At 41.9% G+C, this 14,896-nt stretch overlaps 1 protein-coding gene across 2 annotated transcripts in view; it reads left to right on the top strand.

Annotated features, from left to right (window-relative positions):
* The window catches only part of SNX31 (sorting nexin 31), a 71,297-nt gene that overhangs the window by 8,171 nt on the left and 48,230 nt on the right, over positions 1-14,896 (top strand). For both annotated transcript variants that reach the window (XM_019822951.2, XM_004000021.3), the window contains exons 3-4: positions 1,939-2,053; positions 5,363-5,427. In XM_019822951.2, coding sequence (XP_019678510.2) covers positions 1,939-2,053; positions 5,363-5,427 — 180 coding nt within the window. The remainder of the gene's footprint in view (positions 1-1,938; positions 2,054-5,362; positions 5,428-14,896) is intronic.

Below are 14,896 nucleotides of genomic sequence, written 5' to 3'. Positions count from 1 at the left end.
GTTTGAGCCCCGCATCCGGCTCTGTGCTAACACCTTGAAGCCTGGAGCCTGCTTCCGATTCTGTGTCTCCCTCTTTCTCTGCCCCTCCCCCCCTCGTGCTCTGTCTTTGTCTCTCTCTCTCTCTCTCAAAAATAAATCAACATTAAAAAAATTTTTTTTCTAAGGTTTATTTCATTTTAATGAATTTAAGTTTAAAAGTAAGTAGTCCCAGGTGGCTGGTGGTCATCCTGTTGATTGGCACAGCTCCAAGGCCATTTGAAAGATCCTGGCTTTTCCTTGAGTGAGATAGGAAACCATGGAGGATTTTGAGCGGGGCCAACGGAGTGACCTAGCTTGCATTTGCAGAATATCACCTTAGATGCTGTATTAAGAATCAACTGAAGGGGATCAAGGGCAGAAGCAGAGAACTATACTCTTGTATAGTTTCTGCAGCAATCAGGCAAAGAGGGGACAGTGGTTGGGACCAGGGTGATGGCAATGGGGGTGGCGACACGTGGTTGTATCGTATTTTGAAGTTAGGGCCTGTGCAAGGTGCGTATTCACCAGATGCACACTGTGTTTGTGACAGAGGCCATGGAGTTAAAATTCCTACCCGTTTGTTCCTCTTCGATCTACTTTCATTCTCTTTAAGCTACTGGCTATGGTAAGAGAGCTGTAGCCCGTCTTCTCCAGGGGCACGATGTTAAAACCCGATTTCTGACTAGTTTCCTTTCTCATAAAGAGAATGCTGGCCTCATCTTCAAGCTGCCTCTGTTAAGTGCGGGGCTGGAATGAAGGAAAGTGCACTTTGGTTATCTTAATTTAAAACATATTTTTGATGCATCTCCTGTTAGCTTGCATAAAGATAACTGCCACCGTGATCTTGGATCCATAAGTGGGTGGGTAGATGGGTAGGAGGGTGGGAAGGACCTCACTCACTGGGTTCCTACGGGGGTCATATGTTAACTTTATGGGAATTTTATAAACAGTCTTTTTTTTATTTTTTTTATTTTTGAGAGAGAGAGATAGAGACAGAGATACGGTGAGAGTAGGGGAGGGGCAGAGAGAGAGGGAGATACAGAATCCGAAGCAGACTCCAGGCTCTGAGTTGTCAGCACAGAGCCTGACGTGGGGCTTGAACTCACAAACCTGTGAGATCATGACCTGAGCCGAAGTCAGACACTTAACTGACTGAGCCACCCAGGCGCCCCGACTTACAGGAATTTTATAAACCAGCACTGCACAATAGAAATATAATGTGAGCCACATGTGTAATTTAAAATTTTCTGGTAGGCCGATTAAAAGACTTTTAATAATTAATAGTTATTAATAAATTAATTTTATTTAATCTAGTATATCTAAAATATTACCATTTCAACATATAATCTGTATAAAAAGTTATTAGTGAAATATTTCCCTTTTTCTTTGTACTAAGTTTTGAAGTCTGGAATGTATTTTATACGGACAGCGAATCTCAGTTCGGACTAGCCACATTCTGGGGGCTCATTAGCACTGGCTAGTGGATACTTTATCAGCTAGGGTGCTGTAAACCTCTGCTGTTACGTTCAGATTTGGTGGACGTGGGGTAGGGGAATTAAATTCCTAACTATCATCATTGGTATCACAGATTCTACTGGGGACTGAATCTGAGAAATACTATATGGTGGAAGGGGTGGGCAGTCCGGCAAAAACAAATGAAAAATTACAACGTATCCCAATCTACCAAACTCAGACTGGAGATGTCAGTCTGTAGTATCCTTAACAGCATCGTCGGAAACATGCACTGAAATAAACTCCTTGAGAAAATCAAAGCATCCCCTTTTCTTCCTCTTGGCCACCAGGCAGGGGTGATTTTAGACAAAGGACTCGAGTGAGACTTGCCGTAAGAGGAGGCTTTGGTGTCTCACCAACCTTGCATTGGAGGCTCGGCCTGAAGTGTGTGTTTTCTGGATCTTTCAGCTGAGGCGGGTCTTTGGAAATTCCCTGCCACCCTTTCCGCCAAAGTACTATCTCGCAATGACCGCATCCATGGCTGACGAGAGAAGGGACCAGTTGGAACAGTATTTGCAGAAGGGTATGTATTTGGATTTTATTTTTACAGATTTGTTGAGATAAATTCACCCATTGGAAGTGTACAATTCAGTGGTTTTTAGCGTATTTGCAAAATTGTACAACCAGCCACCATGGTCGAATTTGAGAACATTTTTGTCACCCCAAAAAGAAACCTCACACCTATTATCAGTCACTCCGTATTCCTCTCCCCCACCTGCCTCTATCACCCCCTATACTAATTTCTGTCTTATATATTTGCCTTTTCTGAACATTGTATATAAATGGAGTCATACAAAATACAGCCTTTGTATTTCGTTTTAAAAATAACTTTCAGATTTGCCCTCGGGTGTTACGTGTTGGCTTTGATTGTAGAAGTCACAGACATATTACCTGGATTCGACTGAAATAGAGGAGGGGTGCCTGGGTGGCTCAGTCTGTTAAGCTCAGGTCATGATCCCACAATTTCGTGAGTTCCAGCCTTGTGTCAGGCTCTGTGCTGACAGTGCGGAGCCTGTTTGGGATTCTCCCCCTCTCCCTCTCTGCCCTTGCCCCCCACCCTGAGCTCTCTCTGTCTCTCTCAACATAAATAAACTTAAAAAAAAAAAAGACTTTTAAAAGGGGAAATAGTATATACGCAAAATATTTTAAAAATAGAATCTGTCCAAAGAGTATACGATGAAAAGTGCGTTCCCTTCCAGCCTAGACCCCGAGGCTTCTAGAAGTAAGCGTCATTACAAGCGCTTTATGTATTCCTCAGAAACAATTTTTGTATCTACTGGTGCGTATGCATATCTCTGTTAAACACAAATTGAAATTTATTCTATACACTTTTCGGTGATTGATTCTTAAAAACTTTATTCTGAAAGAATTTCTGACTTATAAAAAGGGTGCAGAAATAATGCAAAGAATTTCTGTATATTTTTCACCCAGATTTCCCAAATGTTAACGTTTCATATTTGCTTTATCATCCTCTCAATTTCCTGTGTGTGTGTGTGTGTGTGTGTGTGTGTGTGTGTGTGTATTTTTTTTAATGCTTGTGTTACATACCCAAGCCACTTTACACTTAAATACTTCTGTGTGTATTTCCTAAGGTCAAGGACATTCTCTTGTACAATCATGGTATAGTTATCAAAATCAGGCAATTAATGTTATCTAATCTAGAGACCTTTTTCAAACTACACCAATTATCCCACTGATATCCTTCACAGCACAAGGAAAAATGTTTTTTTCTTCTTTAAGTTGTTTTTTCCCTCTTAAAATCTATATTTTACAGGTCATTCTAAGTCAGAAATGATAGATTTACTTCATTATTTCTCATGGCTGCATACAGTTTTTTAAAGATAGTAAATAAAAATTCTAGAGGTCATCTATTTCCCATATGTCTTTTGTAATGGAGAATATACCTCTTTTAGACCCAGTAAATAAGCTTTTTCAAACTCAAAATGTAATATCTACTGAATTTTTATTCTCTCTTGGCTTGATTTCTAATGTCTTAGTGAAATACCCTTTTTGAACCACTGGTCTTTTCACAAATGATCACAGTGCCTAAGGGGTTGCTTTTTTAGGCCTGGCCTTTGTCCATTTGTCATCAGGATAACTCCTGCATCCTCTAGCAAGGTAAAGCAAGGAGACAACGCAGCTTAGTGATGTGACTAAGATTTGGGCTGTGGAGTCAGAACTACAGTCAAATCCTCGGTTTGTACTTCATTAGCTGTATGACCTGAGCTTCTGTCTGATAAATGGAGATAATGTTTACCCCAGGGTTTGTTGTAAAGATTAAAGGAACTAAAATACACAAAGTGCTTAGCATTGTACCTGGTTCTTAATAAATACCAATTAGATGAACACTTTTTTCAACAGCTTTCCCCATCTCCAAGAGTCTATGCTAACAATTATGTTAATTTGCATTTACGCCACATACATTCCAGAAAATAAGACAAGGGCTTTTTTTTTTCCCACTCTAAAATTGCCTCCCATAAAAAAGAGGGAATATCTTTTGTAAAAAGTCTCTCATGATTTTCTTTTAGTTACTTTATTCTGAAAAACGGAACATTGTTTGGGAAAGGTACATACGCTCGAAATGACTTCAGTCAGTGCCAGTTGTAAATGCCGGTAGAAGTTATGTGATGAAATAATGTGAAACGTCAATAAAATAAGAAAAGGAAAGAAAAGAGAAAGACATCTGGCACAGAGTTAGTAAATAGATAAGTGTAGCTAAAGCACAGGGCCCAGGAGAAGCATTACAGCAAGGAGGGTTAAGAAATGAGGAAGCAGTCTGGGAACGACCTCATGCAGGAATTTGAACTTCTCAGGGGGAAGTGTCTGTTCTGGCCACAGCACCTGAATATTGGTATCCGAGCTTTAAAACTAAGAGGGTAAATACTCTTATAGGTATAAAAGAATAGAAAACTTTATTACTTGTTTTCACCCTTATTTTTTTAAATCCAAGTTAGTTGGATTAATGATTGTAATAATGATTTCAGGACTAGATTGATCACTAGTATGCAGTGATTGATCACTTACATAGAACACCCAGTGCTCATCCCAACTGGTGCCCTCTTTAATGCCCCATCCCCCATTTAGCCCATCCCCCCACCCAACACCCCATCAGCAACCCTCAGTCTGTTCTCTGTATTTAAGAGTCTCTTATGGTTTGCCTCGCTTTCTGTTTTTATCTTATTTTTTCCTCCCTTCCCCTCTGTTCATCTGTTGTGTTTCTTAAATTCCACATATGACTGAAATCATAGGGTATTTGTCTTTCTCTGACTGACTTATTTTGCTTACCCTAACACCCTCTAGTTGCATCCACGTTGTTGCAAGTGGTAAGATTTCATTCTTGAATAGAAAACTTTAAATCTCTCTGACAGCCTTATAATCACTTTTGGGGCGGCGGCGGGGGTAACCTCTTGAGAGCTCCTGTCATTATGAGATGTGCTCTCTCAATCAGGGTTTCTTGGTTGACTTCAGATTTTCAGATGAAGAAATGTCTTGCCAAAGCAGGAGTCCCAGTCCAGGTTTAAAGATCTTTTTGCTTTTTCATATGAACTTCACCATCATCTTGCTAGGGCAGCAAGATGGATATTGAACGATACGGGCATGTGTGAATCAAGTGAGGTGCCTGGGACTGGTAGGAGGGTTTATGTTGCTATGAAGGCTGCTGGGAGGAGGCAAGCTTTGCGGATTTTCATGTATTTGAGAGGTCTTAGCTCCACTGCCCAAGGAGGCGGTGGTGTACTGGTAAGGCCTGTAGGACTCCCTAGAGGACAGAGCAGTTTAATAGAGAGGTCAGCCGAGCCCCAGGCTAACCTGGCTCACCATCCGTATTTTTCAGTAACCATGGACCCAAACATGTTGAGAAGTGACGTCTTCATTGACTTTTTAAAACTCGTACAGCTGGTAAGCATGGTCTTCTTTACTAAGGTCATTATTTTGCTACAGAACATGTCTCTTGGTTACCATGTGTGTATTTCCAGCCTGCAGCTCCACATTGGGTAAAATACATTCATCTGGAGGACATTGGGGAATGGCTCTTGTTTTGTTCTTTCGGCGGTTTAGATTCTAGATGGAAAATGAGTGGGTCGCTTGGCTTTTGAACTCATTTTAATGCAGCAGATACCTTTTTATCCTGTAGCCTAAGCATTGTACCTCTCAAAACGGGCCATGGAGAAGAGAACTTTTTATCATGAAGGGCCCCCGTGACAATTCTGGGACCCTGCCTCTGTGGCTGGGATCAAGTGTGCCACAGCGAAGACATCAACGCAGCATATCCCCTGCTCTTGACTTTGTTGTGAATGGATCACAGAGAAAATTCAGTCTGAACAGAATGACATATAGTAACTCCATTTCCTCTGTTGGCCTAAAGAACCACTGGCCACTTGCCCTGTAGAGGCTGGAAGTTTGCCAAGTAGGTTTGGTTAGCACACCCCTCATTCTAGTCGTACACGTGGGAACATTTTTGTGCCTGTAAGTATGTTCTTGACCGAATGGAAATCTTTGAGAAGAATGAAGTCATAACGATAATATGATATTACCGAACTAGATCCCTAGCTAGGGGAGGAGTGATACTTTGATTGGAATTGGGAAAAAAAAAAAAAAAAAACAAACCAAAAGGGAGCAAATTTCATTTACTCGGTAGGTCAAGCATGTTGGTATAGTAACTGGTCTGTTCAACCCAAGAAATGATCTGGGCGTCTCCCATTGTGTCACCGTGTAGATTTTCACATATTTCTGATGGCTTAAAACACATGCACTTTCTTTTTCTTTGAACAGTTTGTTGTTGAGGTGGTGATGGTGGTAAAATTCGAACGGCACAAAAGAGTTCATGATCCCACCACAGACCCCCCAGTACCCCTCTTCAGAGACAACTGTTTACAGGGTTTATTTTTTTATTTTTTTAATGTTTATTTATTTTTGAAGGAAAGAGAGACAGAGCATGAGCAGGGGAGAGGCAGAGAGAGAGTGGGAGACCCAGAATCTGAAGCAGGCTCCGGGCTCTGAGCTGTCAGCACAGAGCCCGATGCGGGGCTTGAACTCATGAACTGTGAGATCATGACCTGAGCCCAAGTCAGTCTCTTAACCAACTGAGCCACCCAGGCACCCCTGTTTACAGTTTAATATACGTTCTTTCTACGCATTTTTGTGCACATACAAGCAGTCATATGTGTGCGTAACCTTTTTGTTTTATAAATAAGCACGTACTCTACACACTTACTGAATTTTTTTTTTTATTCTACATCTTGCAAATCATTCCTTGTCAGTACACAGAGGTACATTTGGCCTCACTTCTGCCCTCTTTTTTGTGTACATTATGGTTTTTGCTCTCAGTGCCTTTTAAAAACTGTCATGGACTGTCAGTGTTGTGGAGCTTTGTTTTGAGTGTCTTTTTTTCTGACGATGTGCAAGATTTTTACCCCATTTTAGTTCTGTTAGTATTTTACCATGCCTTGCTTCTTCTGATGAGATTTGCACTTGTCTAATGGCTTTATTTTTCTCTTCTGTTTCTTCCACCAACTTTGCAGGTTGCTTTTATTTCCTTTTGTTATCTTCTCTCTTTTTCTGAGGCTTCCATCCGTTCTCTGAGTTAGAGAAGGTGTATTTTTATTAATGCATCTATCCTTGTCATCTCCTCAGTGGCATTGTTTTGGGGATATATTTTTTACTCTTAGTTGGTTCCGATCCCTCCCTCCTTTGCCGCGGGAGTTTTGCCCAGGTCCCTCGCTATTTCTTCTCAGGCAATCAGTCAGCTTTAGAAGGGGCTGTGCTTTGTGAGTCAGCTGACATAGTGTTCAGGGAGGAGCTCCGGCTGAGTCTTGACTCTGTCTGTTGTACTTCTGGATCTTACCTCTTGTTTCTGAGCACTTTCTCTAATGTTCCGCCTGAGGGCTCGAGCAGTGTGTCTAGCCGTGAAGCCATAACCACACTTCCACATATTGTGATCTAGCATTTTAAACCCTCTTCTTGACCAAGTAGCCTCAGGACTGGCTTAGTGGTTAAGAGCACAGGCTCAGGAGTGAGATGGCTCAGGGTTGTTGTTGTTGTTGTTGTTGTTGTTGTTGTTTTTATTTATTTTTGAGAGAGAGCAGGGAAGGGGCAGACAGAGAGGGAAACACAGAATCCGAAGCAGGCTCCGGATTCTGAGCTGTCAGCACAGAACCCAACACGGGGTTCAAACTCATGAACTGTGAGATCATGACCTGAACTGAAGTCGGACGCTCAACTGACTGAGCCACCCAGGCGCCCCTTAAATATCTCTTCAAGCACTTAAATATCATGTGGCAACCTTAACACTTATGAAGTATTTGCTGCCATTAACAATGTCTTTTTTTCTCTTCCCAACCATGCTGAGAGATTGCTTTCTGCAAAGATGATGTGTCTGCACATTTTTTTTTTTTTTTGGTGTCCCTTTCCACTAGGTAGGGTCAAATGGGGCCCGGAGTTGTATTCCCAGATGCGCTAGTCTCTGGTGATTAACTGCTTTAAGATAGCTTCTGTGTGATTCGAGTCCCCTGGCCCCTTGCTACCTCTGCTTGTCTCCTCCCGGACCAGGTCTGACTTTCACTGCACTTGGCGGCCCCTTTGAAAACCCAGTAAGCAGTTCAGGCTCGGGACAATTTTCAACGTCTTCGAGGATGATTTTCCTTCTGGTTGTTTTCTGTTTGTCTCCAAAAGGAGGGTAAAACAGAGGTCACTTTGCTGCTAAAGATGTTTACAAAGGAGGTTAAAGATTTTGACAAAGAAATTAAGTTTTTTTTAAAAAAAAAAATTTGATATTTATGCATTTATTTTTGAGAGGTGGGGAGGGAGGGGCAGAGACAGAGGGAGAGAGAGAGAATCCCAAGCAGGCTCCGTGCTGTCAGCGCAGAGCCCCGTGTGGGGCTCGATCTCACCAACTGTGAGACCATGACCCGAGCTGAAATCAAGGGTCAGACACTTAGCCGACTGAGCCACCCAGGTGCCCCAAGAAACTAAATTTAAATCAGACAGGTGGTTCTATGCTCCTTGTGCCCCTGTCCTGCTTTATGCTGTCCCTTTTATTGTTCAGACGTTGAACAAATATGAAGTGCATGCCCGCTACGAGCCAACACCGCTCGAGAGGTGGGGGAGACACCAGCGAATGGCACCCAGTCCAGCTCACGGAGTTTACTGTCTTGTTGGGGAGACAGAAAGGTCACTGGGCATGTCGCTAAATGTAATGAGTACTGTGATATAGGACCACACACTGTGCTACAGGACCCCGCGGCATGATACAGGGCCATGCTCCAGAAGAGAGCGGGGGCTGTGTTGAGATTTCTACCTTCTTAGCCCTGGTGCAGCATTTGCGGGCCCTGCCGGTGGCTTTGTGCCCACTTACCCCAGTGTGAAGGACAAATAGCATTCTCTACACGTGACCGTGTGAGAAAAGGGCCGGAAGGCCCTGCCATAGGATGCGTGCGTGTCCGGGAGATCTTCCAAAGAAAGTGATATGTAAGCTGGCATTGGAAGATTTCTGGGGTGGGCAGGGAGATGAGATTATACTTTAGCTTTTTCTTCCCAGTAGCGACCAAAACAACAAGCCACATAGTATCTGGCGGCCTGCAAGACTCAGGACGGATATTAGCAAAAGGGAAGCGGTAGCCAGTTAGTATTGGGGGTGAGTCTACTCCAACGTCCAGTAGACCCTTCCCTGACCGCCTTTCAGGGCCAGAGCGATTTATTGGTGGCGAACAGATGCCGTCAGCGCGGGAGAGAATCGGCCCACCAAGCTTGCAGCAAGATCGCTACTGGAGGGCGGGTGGGAGCTGGGAGAACTAGAATGAGCAGCGGTGATATGTGGATGTGCCAAACTGAAAGAGCCCAAGGAGCAGGGATTAGGCAGTTTGCCCGCCTCAATATTACACAGACCCCACCTGCATATTTTCAACGCTCCTGAAAGTGCTTGGCCTGCAGTTGCCAAGTGGTTATTGCTGGGCAATTGCATGCGCCTGGGCCTGGCTCTCCGGGATGCGGCAGGTACAAGAGCATCTTCCTGTCTCTGGGCAAGGACACACGACCTTCGAAACATGAACGCATGCAACCCTCCTGGCGCCCTTCTCAGGAGAGCCTTTATCAAGGATGATCAGATGCAGGCTGGAAAAACAAGAGGGATTTCCCTCTACAGAGTGATTTAATCTGGGCAAGACCTGGTGCTTAATGCGCACTGTCTCATTGATCCTCTACAACTTGCTGAAGGAGGTGCTGTTAGTATCTCTTTTTCAGGTTAGCTAACTTGGCCAAGGGCACATATCTCAGAAGTGAAGGAGCTGGGATCTGAACCCAGGGAAGCTGGATCCAGAGCCCCTGCTCTATTGGTGTTATGAGAAATTTCTAGAGTGGCGGTAGCCTACCCAGCCCTGCCCCTAACCATGTCCCTCTTGTTTTGTGTGTCTGGACTCCCCTGACTTCCTCCGTTTTCTGCTTTTGCCCTGTGGTCGCCTTGGAGATCAAGGCAATTTTGAAAAGACAAAATTGAAGTCTGTAGACTAAAGACATTTTTATGTTCCTGATTCTTAAACTGCAGTGTTCTATGGCCTTGTGTGAACAACATGTGTGAGAAAAAGAAGACAGAGAAGGTATCTGGAGTAGCGTTGTGTGCCTTGGAAGTTAGGGGCAACTTAGCAAGTTTAGATCACTCTGGCTTTGTTCGGGGGGACCGGGGAAGTGATTCTTCCCCCATTTCCTCTTTTTTTTTTTTTTTAATTTTTTTTTCAACGTTTTAATTTATTTTTTGGACAGAGAGAGACAGAGCATGAACGGGGGAGGGGCAGAGAGAGAGGGAGACACAGAATCGGAAACAGGCTCCAGGCTCCGAGCCATCAGCCCAGAGCCCGACGCGGGGCTCGAACTCCCGGACCGCGAGATCGTGACCTGGCTGAAGCCGGACGCTCAACCGACTGCGCCACCCAGGCGCCCCCCCATTTCCTCTTAAGAATGTTTCCCTTACAGTGCAACGATTATAGCCCATTATTAAGTGTGATGGAAAGTAAGAGCTTGGCAATCCCAATGTGGATTTTCTTGGGGAAGAAACCTCAGGAATAAGGACCATGGCTACCATTCTTCTGCCTCAGAGCAGAATACCAATAAAACACACCGATGGATCTTCTTGGAAAAATTCAAAACATTCACAAGTTGTTAAATTCAATTTGAAAAGAATGAGAAAGGGTTTTGAAGGGTGTTGAGGGAGCCCATGGTATTAGAGGACTGCGGCGTTTCTTAAAGACAAGTGCACTTGATTTTGCAGCATGAACCGTGTATTTTGATTCCTGATCCACCCTAGATCAAGATGACAGCCTAGGTAAGGTTTTATTTTTTACATCCTAAACCCGCGAAGTTGGCCTTTCCCCCTCTGATTGTTGTTTTGTATTGCTCTTACATTTTATTAATTCTATATGTTCTAGCAAAATTCAAATACCACAAAGAGAGCCAAATTCCTCTTGGTCGCCACTCCGGATCTAAAACGTGTCACCTGTTGTGCACTTGCTTGTATCTCATAATATGAAGGTTTCTTACCGCCATTATTTCTCCTCTTTGCCATATTGTCATAACATGTTCATTTTTCTTTAATCAAAGCAAAATGTGCTTATGGTTTCCAAAGTAAAATGGCACTAAAACAGATTAGGAGAACATAAGCTTCTCCTGCTCTTCAGAAGCGGTGACTTTCAGATCTTTTAGTTTTTTCTTCAGGTATTTAAAAACCTGGGGGTTAATGAGGTACATCTCTAACTTTCTCTTGTTCTTCAACTGGTAGACATAATCTGCTGACTGTGATGGAGGGTGAGGGTTGCCGCTTTCTTATATCACCTTCTTCCATTTCCTTCACCCCAATTTTGTTATGAAACTCTTTAAAAAAATTAAATTCTTAGCATTTTGATCCCTATAACATGTACAGATTTCTTACTACTGAACAAGTAATGTTCATGATTACTTTTACTTTCTTGAAAACTCTTATTTTTCCTGGAGTTAAAATGGCATCATGTAAAAGAAAAAAAATACTTAGTTTTCTTTAAACATATGACTCTTTCAAAGCCCATGGAAGTGCTGAAAAGAGATATTTCTCCCATGGGAAACCCTCCCCCCCCCCACTTTTTTTTTTCTTGGTGGTGATCCACCCAGAGTCTCTGTGTTTCTGTTTAAGATGACAGGGACATGGGGTGCCTGGGCGGTGGCCCAGTCAGTTGAATGTCCAACTCTTGATTTCGGTTCAGGTCATGATCCCACAGTTGTGGGGTAGAGGCCAAGTTGGGCTCTGTGCTGAGTGTGGAGCCTGCTTAAGATTCTCTCTCTCTTTCCCTCTGCTCCTCTCCCCCACTCACATGCTCTCTCTCTCTAAAATAAATAGATGAGAAAAAAAAAAAAGATCAAAGAGACTTGAGTAGGTTTGCCTGCTAGTGGGGAGTAACCACGAGAGAAGGAGTTTGAAAATGGGAGTGGGTGGGGTTGGCCTCAATAATGAACGGCACCAAGGACTAAAGGAAGGAGGACCCAACACAGACTGGGCTTGAGCGGAGGAAGGACACCTCTCACACTGAATGTGAGGCAAGGAGAGACACTGGGCATGACTACAGGCACAGTCCAAGGTGTGTGATTAGAAGTAGAGTGAGCCCCCTCTTGATGTTTCTTCTATGACTTGGAGAAGGTGAGGTCAACCAGTGGGAATGAGGAAGGAGGTAAATGTGGTTAGAGTCTTGGGGAAAGTGGAGAAGTTGAAGGAGAGTGTGAATCAGAACCCTGTTGGCTGAGGCAACTGGTAGAACATGTTGGAGAAAAGGAGGGAGATTGTGGGCCAGTGGCCACCAGTGTGTCTGATTCTAACCAATGGCAAAGAGTTGGGTGGTCCTTGAACCAAAACGTAATAAAATACCTAGGAATAAACTTAACTAAGGAGGTGAAAGACCTGTGCTCTGAAAACTATAAAACACTGGTGAAAGATATTAAAGACATCATAAACAAATACAAGGATATTCCGTGCTCATGTACTGGAAGAAAATAAATTGTTAAAATATCCATACTACCTGAAGCAATCTATAGATTTAATGTAATCCCTATCAAAATACCAATGACATTTTTGTGTATTTTGTGTATATATATATTTTTATGGTTTCAGGTCTCATATTTAGGTCCTAATCCATTTTGAGTTTATTTTTGTGTGTGGTCCAACTTCATTCTTTTACATGTAGTTTTCCAGTTTTCCCAAAACCATTTGTTAAAGAGACTTTTTTCCATTGCATATTCTTGCCTCTTTTGTTAAAGATTATTGACCGTATAATTGTGGTTTTATTTTCTGGGCTCTTTAGTGCATTCCTTTGATCTATGTGTCTGTTTTGGGGCCAATATTGTACTGTTTTGATTACTACAGCTTTATAGTATATCTTGAAATCTGGAATAGTGATATCTCCAGCTTTGTTCTTCTTTCTCCGGATAGCTTTGGCTATTTGGGGTCTTTTGTGGTTCCATAGAAATTTTAGGATTTTGGAGGCACCTGGGTGGCTCAGTCTGTTAAGCGTCCAACTTCGGCTCAGGTCATGATCTCACAGCTCATGAGTTTGAGCCCCGCGTTGGACTCAGTGCTGACAGCTCAGAGCCTGGATGGAGCCCTGCTTTGGATTCTGGGTCTCCCTCTCCCTCTGCCCCTCCCCTGCTCGTGCTCTGTCTCTCAAAAATAAATAAACATTTAAAAATTTTTGAAAAAAAAGAAATTTTAGGATTTTTGTTCTAGTTCTGTGAAAAATGCTGTCGGTATTTTGATAGGGGTTACATTAAATCAGTATATTGCTTTAGGTAGTATGGACATTTTAACAGTATTTGTTCTTTCAATACGTGAGCATGGAATATCTTTCCATTTGTGTCATCTTCAACTTCTTTCATCAGTGTTTTATAGTTTTCAGAATATAGGTCTTTCACCTCCTTGGTTAAATTTATTCCTTGGTATTTTGTTATTTTTTTTGGTGCAATTGTAAATGGAACTGCTTTCTTCATTTCTCTTTCAGCTACTTCATTATTAGCGTATAGAAATAGAGTGGATTTCTGTATATTGATCTCGTGTCCTGTGACCTTGCTGAAAATTTGTCAGTTTTGGTAGTTTTTTACATGGAGTCTTTTGGGTTTCCTCTGTTTAGCAATGTGCCATCTACAAATAGTCAAAGTTTTACTTCTTCCTTACCAATTTGGATGCCTTTTATTCCTTCCGCTTGTGTGATTGCTGCAACTAGGACTTCCAGTACTATGTTAAACAATGGTGTACATCCTTGTTTTGTTTCTGATCTTAGAGGAAAAGCTCTCAGTTTTTCACCATTGAGTATGATGTTTGCTATGGGTTTTTCTTATGTGGTCTTTATTATGTTGAGGTGTGTTTCCTCTAAACCTACTTTGTTGAGAGTTTTTGTCATGCATGGGTGTTGTACTTTGTCAAATGCCTTTTATGCACCTGTTGAAACGATCATTTTTTTTATCCTCTTATTGATGTAATGTATCACATTGGATGATTTGCTAATATTGAACCACCCTTGCATCCCAGGAATAAATTCCACTTGACTGTGATGAATGATTTTTTTTAATGTATTGTTGAATTTGGTTTGCTAATATTTTGTTGAGGATTTTTTGCCTCTGTGTTCGTCAGGGATATTGTTTTCTTTTTTAGTGGAGTCTTTATCTGGTTTTAGTATCAGGGTAATGCTGGCCTCATTGAATGAAGTTGGAAGCTTCCCTTCCTCTTCTATTTTTTGGATTAGTTTGAGAAGAATAGGTATTAACTCTTCTTTAACTATTTGGCAGAATTTGTCTATGAAGTCATCTGGCCCTGGATTTTTGGTTTGGGGGAGGGCTTTTTTTTGTTTGTTGGTTTGTTTACTGATTCAGTTTCATTAATGGTAATCAGTCTGTTCAAATTTTCTTTCTTCCTGATTCAGGTTTGGGAAGTTATATGTTTCTAGCAATTTATCTATTTCTTCTAGGTTGTCAAATTTGTTGGCATATGATTTTTCCTACTATTCTCTTATAATTGTTTGTATTTCTGTGATGTTGGTTATTTTTCCTATTTCATTTCTGATTTTGAGTCTGTCTTCTCTGAGTCTGGCTAAAGATTTATCAATTTTATTGATCTTTGAAAGTACCAGTTTCTGGTTTCATTGATCTTTTCTATCTTTTTTTTTTTTAAGTTTCCATTTCATTTATTTCTGCTGTAAACTTTATTATTTCCTTTCCTCCACTGCTTTTGGGTTTTGGGTTTTGTTCTTCTTTTTCTAGATCCTTTAGGTGTAATGGTTAGGTTGTTTATTGAGATTTTTCTTGTTTCTTGAGGGAGACCTGTATGGCTGTAAACTTTCCTCTTAGAACAGCTTTTTCTGTATCCCAA

The sequence above is a fragment of the Felis catus genome, chromosome F2, assembly GCF_018350175.1.
Source record: "Felis catus isolate Fca126 chromosome F2, F.catus_Fca126_mat1.0, whole genome shotgun sequence".
Classification (NCBI taxonomy): domain Eukaryota; kingdom Metazoa; phylum Chordata; class Mammalia; order Carnivora; family Felidae; genus Felis; species Felis catus.
Note: the sequence above shows the minus strand (reverse complement) of the source record. Positions and strands in the feature narration are given on the sequence as shown.